Source organism: Pteropus alecto, unplaced genomic scaffold (genome assembly GCF_000325575.1).
Source record: "Pteropus alecto unplaced genomic scaffold, ASM32557v1 scaffold138, whole genome shotgun sequence".
NCBI lineage: Eukaryota > Metazoa > Chordata > Mammalia > Chiroptera > Pteropodidae > Pteropus > Pteropus alecto.
In genome coordinates, this window is record NW_006441525.1 from 1,439,592 (window position 1) to 1,458,576 (window position 18,985).

Below are 18,985 nucleotides of genomic sequence, written 5' to 3' on the forward strand. Positions count from 1 at the left end.
TGTAAATTTCTCCTACTATATACCTGAGGTTATCTGTACATTTTTAAGATTTAAAAGTCAAAAAATTTGAATCAATATAGCACAGGTGGCAAACTACTTTCTGGTGTGCTCAAATCCAGATAGTCCCACTATTTACGAAACTTGAGTTTAATCATTACTTTCCTTCCATGAGTATTACTATAAATGTTCCAGCAGCCAAGAGCGTCTCAAACTTACCTTATAAACAATGCTGTGTTATTTTTTTTAATAGAAGGCATCCATATTTTTTTCACTTTTTACCACTCAAATGTTTAAAGTTTAATTAAACTTTATTTTGGATTTCTACGACATCCAAAATTCTTGTAAAAATACAGAAATTAATCTTATAACTTTGATGCATAAATTGTCAGAGGAACAAAAAAATAGGAAAATTTGTTTAGTTTCTCTTTACATTATTTTTAAAGGCCTGATAGATGGTCTTGTCATAGTGTTTTAAATAGAGTTTCACTTGCCACCAAGTAAAATCAACAATTCAATGACAATGTTTAAATTCTCTCTTGTTCTTTGCTACAAACTGTCTGGAAGGAACGACATTGTGGACTCTCTATCATCAGTTTATCTTGTTCTTTGGTTCGCTACAGATGGTTTGGAGGCTTCAGTACAGCTACATGGGAAGGATGTTTCTAGCAGTCTGTGGTTACTGTTGATCCTTCTGCAGTTTAATTCTTATGCAAAAATCATTTGGGAGTGCTGCTCTGGCAATCAGTCAAGACCTCATGCTTGGTGTAATCCAGTCTGGAAAGTGTTGCATAGCTCCAACTGAAGCTGGATCTTCATGCTCTGGCAAGCTTCAGGCCAAAAGAGGGAGTTGTGAAGGCCCTGAGCACTTTGAAGCCTTTCAGAAGATTATCGTTTGGCCTGCTTGTGTTTTGGTCATACCAAGAACTCCTCTAAGTTTACATAAGACTTTAGAATTTTTTAGGAAGATTATCTTGGACCTGTTTCAGCCTACTTAGGAGATAAAATCTGCAGCCTATAAGCTTTAGTGTTTGATAAGTGCCCTTGTTGCAAAGGTTATCTTTTCCACCCACCTAGTCACCAGTGCTAGTCTCTGACTTTCCTCCTTTTCAGATAATGAGAGAAAAGTTGCACTTTTTTAGAGAGAAGGATTGATAAATTAAGGCGAGAGGGCAAGATCACCACCTACTTCCTTGCTTTATTTCAGAGTTCTCGATTTATTATGAGTACACATAACTCTCAGTCATATTTTTTAATTTCTCAAATGTTCGTAGAGCCCTTACTCTATGCAAAATATTCTGCTAGAGTCTGTGCAAAATAAATATTTGAAAAAGCATTCTACATCTCACACACAACAACTTTCCCCCTCTCCAAGCCCACCCAGTAAACTCATATATTCCAAAGTTGTAAACTTTAAATTTTAATTTGAGTTTACAACTCAAGCTCAATATGTCTTTTCATTAAGAACTTTGATGATAGACTCAAAACATTAATTTTAGGTCTAAAACCACTTTGATAGTTAGAGAAAGATGTTAGAGCACTGTGGAAGATAAGTGTTGTTGAAGAGACTCTGTTATTTAGAAAAGTGGTAAAGAACAAGAAGTGAATTTTTAAAAAAGGTGATAATTTGAAGAGAAAGGCAAAATGTTTACCCTAAAGAAAATTATTGTATAGTTCAACAAAAAAATAGTACTGTTGATTATCAAAAAAATAATACAGCTGAACCAATTTATAGAAATTCATCAATAAAATGTAAACCTTAAATGTAGTTCTATCGTGTCCCCATAATATACTCGGATCATTACTGGAGATTGATATCGAATTCTGGGGACTGCTACTAAGGTAATGTAGAACAGTGTTTCTCAAACTAGTGTGTGTAAGAATCCCCTGGAAAAATATACACAGATGATTCCTTGGCCTCACTCCCAGGGATGCTGATGCTGCTGATTCGGAAGACAATACTTTGAGTAGCTCTGATAGAGAGAACTTGGACAGATCCTGATGACTGAAGTTCAAGACCTGTGAAGAATGGCAACTCTCATAATCTAGTCAGGAGAGAATAAGATGAAAATGTAAGACACTAAGCCAACTGATGAACCATGTTCATGAATGGCCTAGCATTCACGTTATACTTTCAACTCCTAGAAATGACAAGGAATTTTAACAAATATATAATACTGTATATAAAGGGAGGAGGGGCTTTTGATGACCCACAAATTATGAGAAAGGCTTAAAATGGTAGGTAGTGGGATATTTTTGAAGGAAAATAGCACAGTCCCAAAAGCTTGTTAGTGAGGACTACTGCAAAAGGTAAAAGTTACTTTTGGGGTGGATTCAAGGAGCAGGAGGGTACCTGGCAGCCAACAAGATAATTTGTTGGACTACTTCAGTAATAGCAACCAGCTGGCTAGGCCTTCATACACTCTTCCTCCTTACCCACTGTCCCCAAATGCGATTGTTTCCAACAAGGAGGGGAGACACTTTGGAGGAGAAGCAAGCACAAAATGGCTATCAGTCCCCAGCAATTTGGGGGATGCTCTTATGCTCAGAATGCAGTTTATTGGCAACCCCAATGAGCACTACATCCTGACCCCACAAGTACTGGAGACAAGCCACATTAAACAGAGCATTCATGGAAAGCAATATAGAATCCCAAATTCCAAAAAGAGCAAAAAAGACCAAAATATGACAAGAAAAGAGAACTGTCCAGGAAGTTCAATATCCAAAAAATTGGAGTTGGTAGAAAAAGAGAATAGAGAAAAGAATGGAACTTTCCTAATTTAAAGTCCAGTGAGTGCCCAGCACACTAAATAAAAATAAATCCATACCAAGACATATCATTGTGAAATTTCTCAGAGGATATCCAAACACCTCCAAGATGTAAAAACAGGTCTTACAAATTTAAGGATCAGAATTCATAATAGCCTGGGACGTCTCAAGAACTGGAAGCTAAAAGATAGTAGAACCACACTTACACAATTCTGTAGGAAAATTACCATAATTCTATACTCAGCCAAAGTGTCAATCAGGCATGAGAGTAAAATATATTTTCAGATATGCAAGATCTCAGATACTTTACTTCTCATGTACCGTTTCCTGCATAAGAAAATTAACCAAGAAGGCAAAAGGAGTAAAAAGCAAACTGTCCCAATTGGAACAGATTAAAAGGTTCTAAGAAAAATTTCTTTAAGAAGATGAAAATGGTAGAATGTCAGATATGTCTGAATAGATTGCAAGAAGATTACACACTAGGGTGGGAGTTTGGGGTTAAAATAATCAGTACAAAGAAAAATGAGCAAACAAGCCAAATAAGAGTCATTTAACACAGAAAAAACATCAAATATCTAAAGAATGAGTTAGGCTTAAAAGTGGTTGCCTCTGAGATCAGAAAATGGGGGCGGAAGTGCTCTTGGAAAAGAAGAAGAAGAAAAAAAAAAGACTATCCCAGGCTCTTAGAGTAGTCTACGAAAACTTGATTTCCTCCTCCCCTCCCACATTCACTGTGGTCTCACCACTTTGGCCTCCTTGCTGTATCTAGTTACTCAGGACCTTTGCATTTCCTTTGTATCTGCCTGCAACATTTTTCCACCCAGATGTTTACATGGTTTGCTTATATACTTCCTTTAGATCTCTGCTCAAATATACCCCTCAGTAAATTTCTGCCCTCTTTAGCCCCACAGTTGCTTTACTTTTCATCATGGCACCTGATATCACCTGGCATTTTATTCTCTCCATTACTGGGCTTTGTTTCTTTGTTTGCTTTTGTGTCACGAACAACTACAAACAGCTTTGAATACAGTAAGGGCTCAAAAAATATTTATTGAATAGGACTAATTTAAAAACATTTGTCGAAGAGGAAATACAAGTGGTAACAAATATAAATAATCTTGAAAGTTATCAGGAAGATGCAGATGAAAGCAATGAGATAATTTTTGTACAGATTAGCAAGAATTAAAAACACCGATGATAATATCACTGGCAAGAGTGGAAAAGTAAACTGGTAGTCTTTTGGGATGCAGTTTAATACACATGGGGCACAGAAAGGCATGTGCAAGGATACCTCTGCAGCAGTGTTTGTAATCGTGAACAATTAGAAACAAATGTCTATAAATAGAGGCATATTGAATCACATATTTTTTAATAATAGGCAGCAAGTAAAAAAAAATGAGAGACATCTATATATTCTATGTTGTGGTTCCATTTGTTTCACAAAACATAAAGACTATCTAGATTTGATTGTATACGAAAATACCTAGAAAAGATCTAGTAGCATACATTTCAAACTATTGTTTTATTGCTCTCCAGTTGTTAACTTTTTAACATCTATTTCTTGAGCATGTAGTATGTGTAAGTAGTTGTGCCTACAAGCTAGAAATAGAGCAATGAGCAAAATAGAAAAAAGTACTTGCCCTTATTGAGCTGATATCCTAGTAGGATGAAACAGACCATGAACAATAAACAAGTAAATGTAATACTCTGAAGAAAAGATAGGAAGTACACAGTAGGGTGGGAGGGCACTTGATATGTTTAACTCTACTGTCCAGTGGAGCTTTCTGCAATAAAAGACAAGTCCTGTAAATTTGCACTATCCAGTACTGTAAGCCACTAACCTCATGTAACTGTTGAGCACTTGATTTATGACTAGTCCAACTGAGGAATGGAATTTTAAATCTTATTTCATTTAAATAAATGTAAATTGCCACAGATGCTGATTGCTGCCATATTAGTGCATTTACATGGGATGGTCAGGGAAGCATTGGAACTGAGAGCTATATGAAATGAAGGAACTGGCTGTGCAGGACCTTATCTGGTATAGTTGGAACCCTGTAAGGCTGGAATTAAACAAGCAAGGTAAGAGTGGAAGGAAATGAAGCCAGAGAAAAAAAAGGGGGTCCCACCACGAAAGGCCTTGGTGTTTAGTAGAAGACTTTGCTTGATCTCTGTGTGAGGTGGGAAGACATTGCTAAGCTTTGAGCAGACAAGTGCGGTGATCTAAATTTTTTAGAGTTGCTGGAACTGTTCTGATAATAAACAATGGGGGTGAAGTCAGGAACAGGGAGAAAGTTAGGAGGTTCCTACAGTAACCCATACTGGAGATGATGGTGAATTAGGGGGTAGTAATAGAAGTGTTGAGAGGTGGTCAGATGAATTGACAGTATTTCCTTCTGGATCATATGAGGGCTGTAAGAGAAAGGGAGCAATCAACAATGGACTTCAAGGGTTTTGGCTTGATCAAATGAGATAGAGAGCACTGAGGGAAGAGAACATTTGGGGAAGAAATTCAAGAGTTCTGTTTTGAGTGTGGTTGGTTGGAGACTAATACATGGGTCCTAGAGCAAATTAAGCCTGAAACATTGCTGGAGGCAAAAATGACAAAACTGAAGCTGTCTTTCTTTGGGTATATCATGAAAGGGCAGGGTTATTTAGGAAAGATGGTAATGCTGGGAAAAATAGAAGGCAGCAGGAAGAGAGGAAGACCAAATATATGATGGATTGACTCCATAAAAGAAGGCATGAGTATACAGAGGGTGAGCATAGATTTTGAGGACAGGACATTGTGGACATAACTCATTCATAGGATTTGCCAGGAGTCAGAGCTAACTCAGTGGTACATAACACACAAGTTAGAGGTGCCAATAGTTATGCCAAAGTCCTGACAACGAGTGAAGTTAAAATGGGAACTGCAGCCAAACAGTTTCTTTCTAGAGAATTGAGTAAGAAAAGAACGTTCATAGATGGCATTAGAGTAGCCCTCTTATGTGAGGGGCAGAACAAATGACCTGTCATCAACCTTTTCGTATAAAATGAAGATTTGATATGTCTTTAATTACATGTGGCTCTACGATTTGGGTAATTATTTCTTACTTTATTTATTCTATAGAATGGCTCCTGAACGAGTAAGGTCCCTATCACGAGTTTGTGTTCCACTTGTCACTCTGCCAGATTTTGAACCACTGGTAGAGGCTCTGCTCACCTACCATGGACATGAACCTCAGGAAATGCTCTGGCCTGAGTTCTTTGATGCTGTGAATGAGGCCTTTTTGTTGTAAGTGATATGCATTTACCCTATCATCCAACTTTGTTTTTTCTTTTCTTAGAATACTTCAGTATGTTGGAAATGCAGTTTTTAAATGTTTTTGTCTGTACTCACTTTATATTCTCAAACATTATTGAAGATCCCACTTAACTTTTTTAATATTTGAGTTATATCTGTCAATATTTATCATATTTGAAATTAAAACAAAGTTTTAAAAATATTTTACTTCATTTAAAAATAACAATAAATTTATTACATATCAACACAAGTAGCATATTTTTATGAAAAACAATGACCTTTTCCAAGCAAAAAATTTGTTTAACAAGAGTGGAATCATTTTACATTTTTGCAGATCTCTTTATTGTCTGACTTAAAAGACACTGGGTTCTCATACATGTTTCTATATTCAGTCTGGTGTGATATGTTGTCTTAGTTGAAGTCTATGAAGAAAATCCAGCCTCATACAGATATGTAGTCAGAAGAAAAGAATATTATGATTGCCATCTCAGTTGATTATGGATATTCTCCTTGCATACCTCACCAGAATTTGAAAATTGTGGTTTTTTTGAAGTTTAGTTGTGATGTGGAATCTGAAATTATATCAATGAGCTTTTCATACTGATAGATTAAAACTTCCTGATGTGTCTTGCACTTTTAATAGATCTTTTGTCCACACAGGACTTATAGCTATGTGCACGGTTCATTTGGAAAATACTGGTTCATTGTTATACAGATCTTCCAAACACTGACATTTTCATTTTACAGTATCAAAACTTACATTCGTTCCTATCACCACCAATCTCATCAGGAATGTCTTTAAGTACTGGGAAGCTGTCAGGCTCATGTTGACAAAAATTAATTTTCCAAAATTCTAATTTCTGCTTAAAAACTCAAATTTATCATTGGGTACAAATACTGTCAGTTATTGTACTTGAACTACGTCACTTCACTAATTTTTGAGAAAATATGTACTAAATACGCATGTCTGAATAACCATTATTTGTTGACCAGTCTTTCTAGTAAGTTTCCATGAAAAAAAAAGTGGAAAAAAAGTGGCTAGTTGATCTCGCAGCTCAAACTGCTATGCAAGTGCTTTGCTTCTAGACAACCAGCATTTTTTGTTATGTATGTACCAGAAATGCTTTATGTATGCTTTTCTTTTTACTGCACATAATTTTTTTAAATAAAATGTATTCTGAAGGTGAAAATTTAATAAAACTAATATTTTATACTGTTTTGTAAAACACATTTTTATATAAAACTGGCAGTGCTTTTACTGGGAGTATGTAGTGGTAAAGAATAAAATTATTGCCTTTGATTTGTGCTAGGCACAGCAGCATTACCACTGTTGCTTCTGCACTGTGAAATGCAAGCATCAGCACAGTTCTAGGAAAAACCATGAGATTGAAAATAATTAGTCAACACTTTGTCTTTCTTTACCACATGTGTATATTGCTAAGTTCACCTAAAAGAACTCTTATCCTTAGTTGGGGTTGATACCAGATGAATACAAGCTAGTTCAGCCATATCTAGAGTTTCCATTTTAAGACAGAAGTACAGTTCTAGTGAGAAAATATTAATTCATCACATCTACGTTTGAATTGTTTAATTCCTTTTTTAGACTGAATGGTCTCAAATTGATACTGCAATTAAATTGCACTATAATAGTATTTGAAAACATTCTATTGAATAAGGCACAATAAAGTAATTTATAAACATCTGTAAAGCCAAGGGAAAATAACTTTTCTCATATATGCTTTTCATTTATAATTTAGCCCACTTTCTCTGGAGTAGATATTTCCCTCTCATGAGCCAGAGAAATCTCTAATACATATTGGTTTCATCTTTTCCCAAAAAAACAGCTGTGGGATGAGAAAGTGAATATTTTAATTCTCCTTTGCAAAGCCATTCTTAACTATAAGAAAATATAAATTTTTATTTTTAAATAAAATGTAAAATTCTTTTTAAAAACCTAAAATTTATATTTACATGTAAATAAAAAGGTTTATATGTACATAAAATACATAAAATATATATCTAAAATAATTTAGATAAAATTTAGAGTTTTCGAAAATTAAAAATATTACAAAATAAGACTGTATATTCAGTTCTTTTACGTTTCATGTAGAAACGAGAAAAATATCACTTTTTTTACATTTTATTTTTTTCCAGCTTCATTGAAATATAATTGACATATAACATTATGTAAGTTTAAGATGTACAATTTGATACACCTTTATATTGCAAAATGACTACTACCATAGATTAGCTAATATCTCCATCACATCATATAATTACCACTTCTTTTTTGTGGTAATAACATTTGAGTTCTCTCTTAGTGACTTTCAAGTATATAATAACAGTGTTAGTAACTATAATCACCATGCTGTACATTAGATCCCCAGAACTTATTCATCTTAAAAATGGAAGTTTGTACTCTTTGACTAACATTTCCCCATTCCTTCCCACCTCCAGTCCCTGATAACCATCATTCTAGTCTCTATTTCTGTGAATTTAGCTCTTTTAGATTACACATAAAGTGATACCATACAGTATTTGTGTTTCTCTGTCTGACTTATTTCACTTAGTGTAATGCCCTCAATGTCCATACATGTTATCACAAATGAGAGAATTTCCTCTTTCCCGTGGCTTAATAATATTCCATTCTGTGTGTGTGTGTGTGTGTGTGTGTGTGTGTCTTTATCCATTCATCTACTGATAAACACTTAGGTTGTTTCCATATCTTGACTATTGTGAATAATGCTGCAATAAACTTGTGAGTGCAGGTATCTTTTTGATATCCTGTTTTCATTTCCTTTGGATATGTATCCAGAAGTGGGATTTTTGGATCATATGGTTGTTCTGGTTTTACTTTTCTGAGTGACCTTCATACTGTTTTTCATAGTGGCTGTACCGTTTTACATTCCCAGCAACTATGCACAAGGGTTTATTTTTGTCTACATTCTCACCAACATTTGTTATTTCTTGTCTTTTTGATGGTAGTCATTCTAATAGGTATGAGGTGATATTTCGTCATAGTTTTTATCTGTATTTCCCTGGTAATTAGTGATGTTCAGTACCTTTTATGTACCTGTCAAGTATTTGCATGTCTTCTTTGGAGAAATGTCTCTTCAGTTACTTTGCCCATTTTTTAATCATTTTTTTTCTATTGTTGTATGAGTTCTTTATAAATTTTGGATATTAACTCTTTATCAGATATGATTTGCAAATATTTTCTTCCATTCCGTAGGTTGCTTTTTCATTTTGTTGGTGGTATAGAAGCTTTTTGCTGTATAGAAGCTTTTAGTTTGTTGTCATCCACTTTTTTATTTTTGCTTTTTTTTGCCTTTGGTTTTGGTGTCAAATCAAAAAGATTATTGCCAAGATCAATGTCAAGGAGCTTATCCCCTAAATTTTATTCTAGGTGGTTTTACAGTTTCAGAGCTTACATTCAATTATTTTGAGTTGACTTTTGTGTCTGGTATAAGATAGGGGTCCACTTTTATTCTTTTTCATGTGACTGTCCAGTTTCTCCAATATCATTTATTGAAGCAACTGTACTTTCCCCGTTGTATAGGCTAGGCTCTTTTGCTGTAATTTAATTGACCAAAAAGACATGGATTTATTTCTGGGCTCTATCCTGTTCCATTGACCTATGTGTATATGTTTATGCCAGTGCTGTGGTTTTGATTACTATAGCTTTGTAATATAATTTGAAATAAGGAATTGTGCTACCTCTAGCTTTGTTCTTTCTCAAATTGCTTTGGCTATTTGGGGTCTTTTTTGGTTCCATAAAAATTTTAGGATTGTTTTTTCTGTTTCTGTGAAAAGTTGCATAAGAATTTTGATAAAGGTCGCATTGAATCTGTAGATTGCTTTGAGTAGCATGGACATTTTAACAACATTAACTTTTCCAATTCATGAGTATGGAATGTCTTTTCATTTATTTGTATCTTCTTCAGTTTCTTTCATCAGTGTCATAGTTTTTAGAGAATAGATCATTCACCTCCTTGGTTAAATTTATCCCTAGATATTTTATTCTTTTTGATGTAATTACAAATGGGATTTTTTTCTTAATTTTTCAGATAGTTCATTGTTAATGTATATATATATATAACTGATTTTTCTGTATTGTTTTTGTATTCTCCAACTTTACTGTATTTGTTTATTATAACAGTTTTTGGTGGAGTCTTTAGGATTTTGTATATATAATATTCTAGTCTTTGCAAATAAAGACAATTTTACTTTTCCCTTTCGATACTGAATACCTTTTATTTCTCTTTCTTACCGAATTGCTCTGGCTAGGACTTCCAGTACTATGTTGAATACGAGTAGCTAGAATGGACATCTGTGTCTTGTTCCTGATCTTTGAGGAAAAGTTTTCAGTTTTTCACCATTGTGTATAATATCACCTGTCATATATAGCCTTTATTATTTTGAAGTACCTTTCCTCTAGACCCACTTGTTGAGAGGTTTTTGTTTTTTTTTTTATCATGAATGGGTGGTAAGTTATGTCAAATGCTTTTCCTTCATCTATTGAAATGATGATACGACCTTTTTACCTTTCATTTTGTTAATGTTTATCACATTGATTGATTTGCAAATGTTGACCATCCTTTTATGCTATGAATAAATAATACTTGGTCATTAAATTAGGTTCCTGGTACATGAATGCATGTGTGCATGCACGTGCTTGTGCATGTGTAGCAAACAAACAATTTTCAGACACCAATAGGGTGACCAAGAATTCAACTCAGTGCTGATACTGTCAACCCAGAGATAGTATCAGATTCCACAGGTAAGTGGCTCAGTCTTCCACTTCAGTTGTCAGTCAATTTGAGGAAATTCCTCTCTATTCCTAGTTTACTGAGAGTTTTTGTATTGAACAGGTTTGGCTTTTATCAAATGCTTTTTCTGCATCTATAATACAATCATGTAGTTTTTCTTTTTTAGCCTGTCGATGTGATAGATTACATTAATTGTATTTCCAAAGGCGGATTACTTAGGACAAATTCTACTTGGTTATAGTGTATAATTCTCTTAATATTTGATTTACTAATTGGATTTGATTTACTAATTTTTTGTTGAGGATTTTTGCATCTATATTATAATGTCTTTGTCTGCTTTTGGTGCTAGTGTAATTCTGGCCTTATAGAATGAGTTAGGAAATATACCCTGTGCTTCTATCCTCTGAATAAGATTGTAGAGAATTGGTAGTTTCTTTTTAAATGTTTAGTAGAATTCACCAGTGAATTCATCTGGCTTGGTGCGTTCTGTTTTGAAAGATTATTAGTTGTTCATTTGATTTCTTTAATAGAGATAAGCCTAATCAGATATTACACTTTTTCTTGTGTGAGTTTGGTAGATTGTGTCTTTCAAGGAATTAGTTCGTTTTATTTAGGTAGTCAGATTTGTCAGCATAGAGTTATTCATTATATTCCTTTATTATCCCTTTAATACCTATAGGATCTGTAGTGATGTCTCCTGTTTCATTTCTGACATTAGCAATTTGTGTCTTCTCTTTTTTTCTTAGCCTGGCTAGAGGCTTATTGATTTTATTGGTCTTTTCCAAGAACCAGGTTGTGGTTTCATTGATTTTTCTCTGTTGATTTCCTATTTTCAATTTCATTGATTTCAGCTCTAATTCTTATTACTCTTTTCTTCTGCTTTTATTGGATTTAATTTGTTCTTCTTTTTCTAGTTGCCTGAGGTGGAAACTTAGATTTTTGATTTTTGATTTTTCTTCTTTTCTAAATATGAATTCAGTGCTAAAAATTTTCCTCTAAACACTGCTTTCACTGCATCCCACAAATTTTTATAAGTTATGTTTTCATTTTCATTCAGTTCAACCTAATTTTAAATTTCTCTTAAGGTTTTTTCTTTGATCCATGTGTTGCTTAAAAGTGTGTTGTTGAATCTCCATATCACGTGGGATTTTCACGTTATCTTTCTGTTATTCATTTCTAGTTTAAATCCATTGTGGTCTGAGAGCAGATATTGTTTGGTTTCTATTCTTTTAAATTTGTTAAGGTGTGTTTTATAGCCCAGAATGTGGTATGTCTTGGTGAATGTTCCTTGTGAGCTTAAAGAGAACGTGTATACTGCTGCGGCTGGATGAAGGAGTCATTAGCTGGCAGTTATAACCAGTTGATTGATGTTTATGTTGAGTTCAACTGTGTCTTTATGGATTTTCTGCCTGCTGGCTCAGTCCATTTCTGATAGAGGGATATTGAAGTCTTTATCTATGATAGTGGATTCATCTATTTCTTTTTGTTTTTTTTCCTCATATAATTGGACATTCTGTTGTTAGGCACATACAAGTTAAGGATTGTTATATGTTCTTGAAAAATTAACCCCTTTATTGTTATGTAATAAGCGTCTTTGTTTATAACTTTCTTCTCCATTTAAAATTAATACAGCTACTTCGGCTTTTTTTCATTTTTTAAAAATTTATTTATTTTAATTAGTTTCAAGTATACAGTACATTGGTTAGACATCTATATAGTTCATAAAACAATTCCTCTAATTGCTCCCTCCCTTCCCTGATCCTCTACCTAGCCAATGTAGTAATGCTAACTGCATTCCCTATGCCATGCTCCCCATCCCCGTGACCATCCAGCTACTAATTTGTACTTCTTTAACACTTCACCCAATTCTCCTAGCCCCCCAAAACTCCCTCCCCTCTGTTCATCACCAAATTGTCCACTATATTTGTGAGTCTGTTTTTGATTAGTTTGTTCTTTTTATTCCTTAGATTCTGCATATAAGTGAAATCATACAGTGTTTATCTTTCTCTGTCTGACTTAAATACTTTCTAGGTCAATCAAAGCAATATCTTTTACCATCCCCTTCCTTTTAGTCTGTGTATGTCTTTTATTCTGAAATGAGTCTTTTATATGCAGCATATGTAGGGGTCTTGTTTTCAGCCACTCTGTCTTTTGGTTGGAGCACTTAATTCTTTTCCGTTTAAGATACTTATTGATAGAAATGTAGTTGTTACCATTCTTTATCCCTGCTTTTGATACATGTTTTTTCTTCTTAAAGAAGTCCCTCCAACATTTCCTGTAATACTGGCTTGGTGGTGATACTGGCTTATTTTTATCTGGGAAGCTCTTTATCTGTCCTTTGACTCTAAATGATAGCTTTGCTGGATAAAGTATTCTTGGTTGTAGATCCTGGGTCTTCATCCTGTCGAATATTTTTTGCCAAGCCCTTCTGCCCGGCATACTTTCTTTTGAGAAATCAGCTGCTAGTCTTATGAGTGTTCCCTTATAAGTAACTATCTGCTTTTCTCTTGCTGCTTTTAGTATTCTTTCTTTGTAAACTTTGGCATTTTAATTATGATGTGTCTTGGTGTGGGCCTCTTTGAATCCCTGGTTTTTGGAATTCTCTGAGCTTCATGGAGTTTTATATTCATTTCCTTCACCAGGTTAGGAAAGTTTTCCATCATTATTTCTTCAAACAGCTTTTAAAAATCTTGATTTTCTTCAGGTACACTGATCAGACGGATATTTGGACCCTTAATAGTGTCCTATATGCTCCTTAAATTATTTTTACAGTCTTGACGTCTTATCTGTTGTTATTCTGATTGAGTGTTCTTGGCTTTCCCATCCTCTAGATAGGGTATTTGATCTTTTTCTTTATTCACTTTGTTTATTCCTTTGTTTATTCCATTTAATATACTTCTCATCAGATAATGTGTTCTTCATTTCTGACTGGTTCCCTTTTATAATTTCCATTTCTATTTTTATGTTTTTTTTCTCTTTGTTGAAGTTCTCACTGAATTTATCTACACTTCCCCTAAGTTCATTGAGCATCTTTATAACCAGTGTTTTGAACTCTGCATCTGTTAGATTACTTGACTCCATTATTTCTGGATCTCTATTCTGTTCTCTCATATGGTTTCTGCTTCTTTGCCTTCCCATTTTGAGTGCCTTTCCATGTCTGTTTCTATGTACTTAGCAAATCTCCTAAGTCTCCTGATCTTATTAGGGTGGATTTGTGAAGTAGGTGTCCAGTGGCACAGTCCTGAGAAGGGTTCAGCTGCAGGCCAAATTTAGCCCAAGGCTCTACCCCTCTGGGTCCACCTATTAAGATTCAGCAAGCAATCCACAGATGCTGTGCTTATAGCTACCTCAAAAGGCCACACCAGAAACCAAGGCCAGCTGCCACCAGCATGAGTCTAGGGTGCTGGTCAGCAAGGGGCACCTGACTAAACAAAGACACACCTGAATGTGGCTTGGGTGGGGCCGTGAGTTGAGGGAGGCAGGGTTTCAGGGAATCCTCTGGATGGAATGACCTCAGTTAACCAGTCTGATGATATCGGCGCTGTGTCCAGTGCACTGGTATGGAGGAGGGCTCAACAGGGAACAGTGGATACAGCTGGCACTTCTGTATAGGGCGAGTCTCGCCTGTACCATCACTCCAACAATGTCTCCCTGTAAGTCCTTGGTACTCCCTGCACACAGCCTGTCAGCACTGGTGCTCAGAGCGAGCAGGTCCGTCACCATGAAAATCTGCTTGTAGACGTGGTCCCTTTAAGAGTCTTCTGCCGCTGCCTCCATCTCACTCAGCCACTGTAGACTGGGCAGCCCCGCATCCTTGCCCTGTCCTGCCTTCTGCCATCGCAAGGTGATTTCTTGGATTTCTCCCTAGTTGTATGTCTTGTCCATCTAGATCCCAGGCAATTTTTCCTTGCTGCTGCTCCTTGTTTCTGTCACAATTGTGATTTGGTCACCAGAGGGATGAACAGGACCTCTATCATCTACACCATTTTTTATTTTTGGTTTTTACTTGGGCTTTTTTTGATTAGTCAGTATGCTCTATATTTTTTCATACATTTAGTTTTAATTTATGTATCTTTACATTTAACATGGGTTTCTTGCAGACAGGGTATAGTTGGATCTTGTTTTTTTGATGCACTCTGTCAATCTCATTCTTTTAATGGTGCATTTAGACCATTGCAGTTCAAAGTGATTATTGAAATAGTTGGATTAACATTTATTCATTACTGTTTTACATTTGTGTTCCTTGTTATTTGTTTCTCTTTTTGTCTTCCACTGTGTCTTTTGTGGTTTTAATTGAACATTTTACATGATTCCATTTTATGTCCTTTCTTAGTTTATCTGTTATACTTTTTTTTAACCTTTTTTTTGTGATTGCCCTAGAGTTTGCAGTATACATTTACAGCTAATCCAAATTCACTTTCAAGAAACATTATATGACTTTACAAGTAGTGTAAATACTTTATAATAACAAAATAATCCTAATTCCTTTCTCCTACCCCTTGTATCATTGCCGTTATTCATTTCACACATATATAAACATATATACACACATATAAACATATATAATTAAATACATTGTTCTTATTATTTTGAATAAACTGTTGTCTGTTACATCAATTAAGAATAGAAAAAATACAAGTTTTTATTTTGCCTTTAGGTTTTCTCTCTTTGATGTTCTATATGTAGATCTGAGTTTTCCTTCTCTCCGAAGAATTATTTTTAAAAGAACTTTATCATTTCTTGCAAAGCAAGTCTACTGACAACAAATCCCCCCAATGCTGGTTTGTCTGAGAAAATCTTTATTTCTTCTTCACTTTTGAAGAATAATTTTGCAGTGTACAGAATTCTACATGGTGTTTTTTCTCTCTCAATATTTGAAATATTCAATTCTACTCTTTCCTTGCATGGTTTCTGAGAAGTTGGATGTAGTCTTACTGTTGTTCCTCTGTAGGTAAGATTTTTTTCCTCTGGCAGCTTCTTTCAGGACTTTTCTTTATCTTTGATATTTTTGTAGTTTCTGAATGATATGCCCAGGTGTAGCTGTAAGCTTCCTGAAACTGTGGTTTGATAGCTGACATTAATTTAGAAAAATTCTCAGTCATTATTGTTTCAAATATTTCTTCTGTTCTTTGTTTTTTCTTCTCTGTTACACCCATTACACACATGTTACATCTTTTGTAGTTGTCTCACATTCCTTGAATATTCTATTCTTTTTTTCTTTGTTCTCTTTGCTTTTTGGTTTTCAGGGTTTCCATTGATATATCCTCTAGCTCTGAGGTTCTTAATCTATAAATAAGTCCATCAAAGGCATTCATTTCTGTGACCGTGTATCTTATCTCTAGTATCATTTGGTGGGGGGTTCTTATTATTTACATCTTTCTGCTGACATTACTCATCTGTTCCTGCATATTGTCTGTGTTACCCATTAGACAGCCCTTTGCATACGAATCACAGGTTTGTTTGCTTTTAATAATCATGGCTAACATTTATTGATTGTTTTCTAGGTTTCAGGGGGTATTCTAAAGGTTTTTTATGTACTTTCTCATTACAGCTTCACAACGATTCTATGAGGGATCTACTCTTTTTCTTTTTGAGATAAAATAGGTATCTAACATTATAGAAGTTTCAGGTGTACAGCATTATAATTCAATATTTTGTATGTACTACAAAGTTACTATCACCATAAGTTGTTACTATCCATCACCATACATTTGACCCCCTTCACCCATTTCTCCCACTCTCCAGCCCACTTCCCCTCTGCTAACCACCAGTCTGTTCTCATATCTGTGAGTTTGTTTTTGTTTTTTGTTTGTTCATTTATTTTGATTTTTAGATTCCATATATAAGTGAAATTATATGGTATTTGTCTTTCTCCATCTGACTTACTTCACTTAGTATGAACCCTAAAAGTCTATTCATGTTGTCACAAATGGCAAGATTTCCTTCTTTTATGCCTGAGTATTCCATTTTGTGTGTGTGCGTGTGTGTGTGTGTGTGTGTGTGTGTGTGTGTGTGTGTGTGTGTGTGTATCAGACATCTTTATCCATTCATCCTCTGATGGACACTTAGGTTGTTTTCATTTCTTGGCTGTTATAAATAGTGCTTCAGTGAACATAGTGGTACATATATCTTTCATATTCTTTAAATAAATATCCAGAAATGGGATAACTGGATCATATGGTAGTTCTGTTCTTAATTTTTTGAGGAATCTCCTTACTGTTTTCAACTACTACAACTCAACAGCAAAAAAAAACAACCCAATTAGAAAATGAGCAAAGGATCTGAATAGACATTTTTCCCAAGAAGACATACAGATGACCAAAAGGCACATGAAAAGATGCTCAATGTCACTAATTATCAAGGAAATGCAAAACAAAACCACAATGAGGTATCACCTCATACCTGTTAGAATGCTGTTATTAAAAAGAAAAAATAAGGGTTGGAGAGGATGTGGAGAAAAGAGAACCCTCATATACTGTTGTTAAAAAATGTAAATTGACGTAGCCACTATGGAAAACAGTATGGAGATTCCTTAAAAAAAAATCATAGTTATTTTTAACTCCCTGTCTGATAATTCCAACATCTCTGCCATGTTTGGTTCTGATTCTTGCTCTGTCTGTGCAGATTGTTTTTTTCCTTTTGATAGACCTTACAATTTTTTTCTTAATGGCTAAATATGATGTACTAGGTAAAAAGAACTGCTGTAAATAAGCTTTTCGTAATGTGGTGGTGAGGTATGAGGGGAAGGAAAGTGTTCTGTAGTCCTGTGATTAGGTCTCAGTCTTGTTGTGTGAGTTTATGCCTCTGGATTGTGAACCTTATAAGAGTGTCTCAGTTTTTTCTCTCTCATAGGTGGGACCAGATATCTGGCACCAACTGCAATAGGTTATTTCCCTTCCCCCAGGTCACTTAGGCTCTGATATACCACAGCAGGTTTGCTTTGGTTAATAACTAGTTTCCCCTGAGGGCAGGCCTTGTTAAGAACAGTGTACTCTGTTGTATTTAAAATGTTTCCTTTACAGCTCTTCCTGCTTAAAGCAAGAGTGGGTTTTTCTTCGTTATTTACTCTGAGAACCTGGTCAAGCTTCTAGAGGGAAATCTCACAATATTTCAGGTGCCCTTCTGTGACTAAGTCCTCCTGGAGTTTTTAACTGTCAGAGTTGTTCACCTTAGCCTCCATCCAGTTGCTAATTATAATTCAGGTTTCCCTGATCCGGAAATGGTTCATGTGGTGATTTCTACGTGAGGATCTCCATTCACGTAAACCACTATTCCTTGTATTCACTTGTCTCTCTTGCCAGTGTTGTAGACCAAAATTTTCTCTTAAGGATGTCAGAGAGTTGTTGCATTTTCAGTCTCTTCTTTTCCTTGTTAGGAAGAGTGGTGACTTCTAAGCTCATTATGTGTGGAATAGGAAACGAAGTCTCTATATGGTACATTTTAAAAAATATAACTACAGTATCATTTTATCTAAAAAATGACACATTCTTTATCATCATATATTTGGGGAGAGAGCAAATTCTCCTGTTGTCTCAATTTTTTTTTAAGCTTAGAATGCCCTGTTCTTATTAGGGGTTGCACTCCTCTGCTTCTTTTTGCCTGATAGTTACTTTACTCCTAATTATGGTTTGGTTTTTTGTTTTGTTTTGTTTTGTTTTGGTCATTTTATGTTAGTTCAGCTGACTCCTTTCAGTATTTCCTGTAGTGAAGGCCTCGTAGTGGAGAATTCCCTCAATTTTTGTATTTCTGGAAAGGTCTTAATTTCTCTTTCATATCTAAAGGAGAGCTTAGCTAGATACATTATTCTAAGCTGGTAATGCCTTTCACTTAATAATAGTTTAAATATTTGATTCCATTCTTTTCTGGCTTGTAAGGTCTGCACTGAGAAATCTGAGGATAATCTAATGGGTTTTCCTTTATAAGTTACCGTTTTCTTCTCCCTGGCTGCCCTGAGAATTCTGTCTTTGTCATTGATTTTTGATAATTTTAATATAATGTGTCTTGATGAAGGCCTTTTTGAGTTGAGATAATTGGGTGTTCTGTTGACTTCTTGAATTCCAAGCTCCAGCTCATTACTTAGATTTGGGAAATTCTCATCCACTATTTGTCTGAAAATGCTTGCTAGTCCCTGCTCCTTTTCCTCGCCTTTGGTAATGCTCATTAT

The 18,985-nt window shown here is 35.0% G+C and overlaps 1 protein-coding gene across 9 annotated transcripts in view; it reads left to right on the plus strand.

Annotated features, from left to right (window-relative positions):
• The window catches only part of FANCC (Fanconi anemia complementation group C), a 236,060-nt gene that overhangs the window by 170,827 nt on the left and 46,248 nt on the right, over nt 1-18,985 (plus strand). For 8 of the 9 annotated variants that reach the window (XR_003048429.1, XR_003048428.1, XM_015594784.2 and 5 more), the window contains one exon: nt 5,879-6,043. The exons of the other annotated variant lie outside the window; for it this stretch is intronic. Coding sequence is in view for 6 of the 8 variants with exons in the window: in XM_015594784.2 (XP_015450270.1) it covers nt 5,879-6,043 (165 nt within the window). In the remaining 2 variants the exon portion in view is untranslated. The remainder of the gene's footprint in view (nt 1-5,878; nt 6,044-18,985) is intronic. 9 annotated transcript variants of the gene reach the window in all.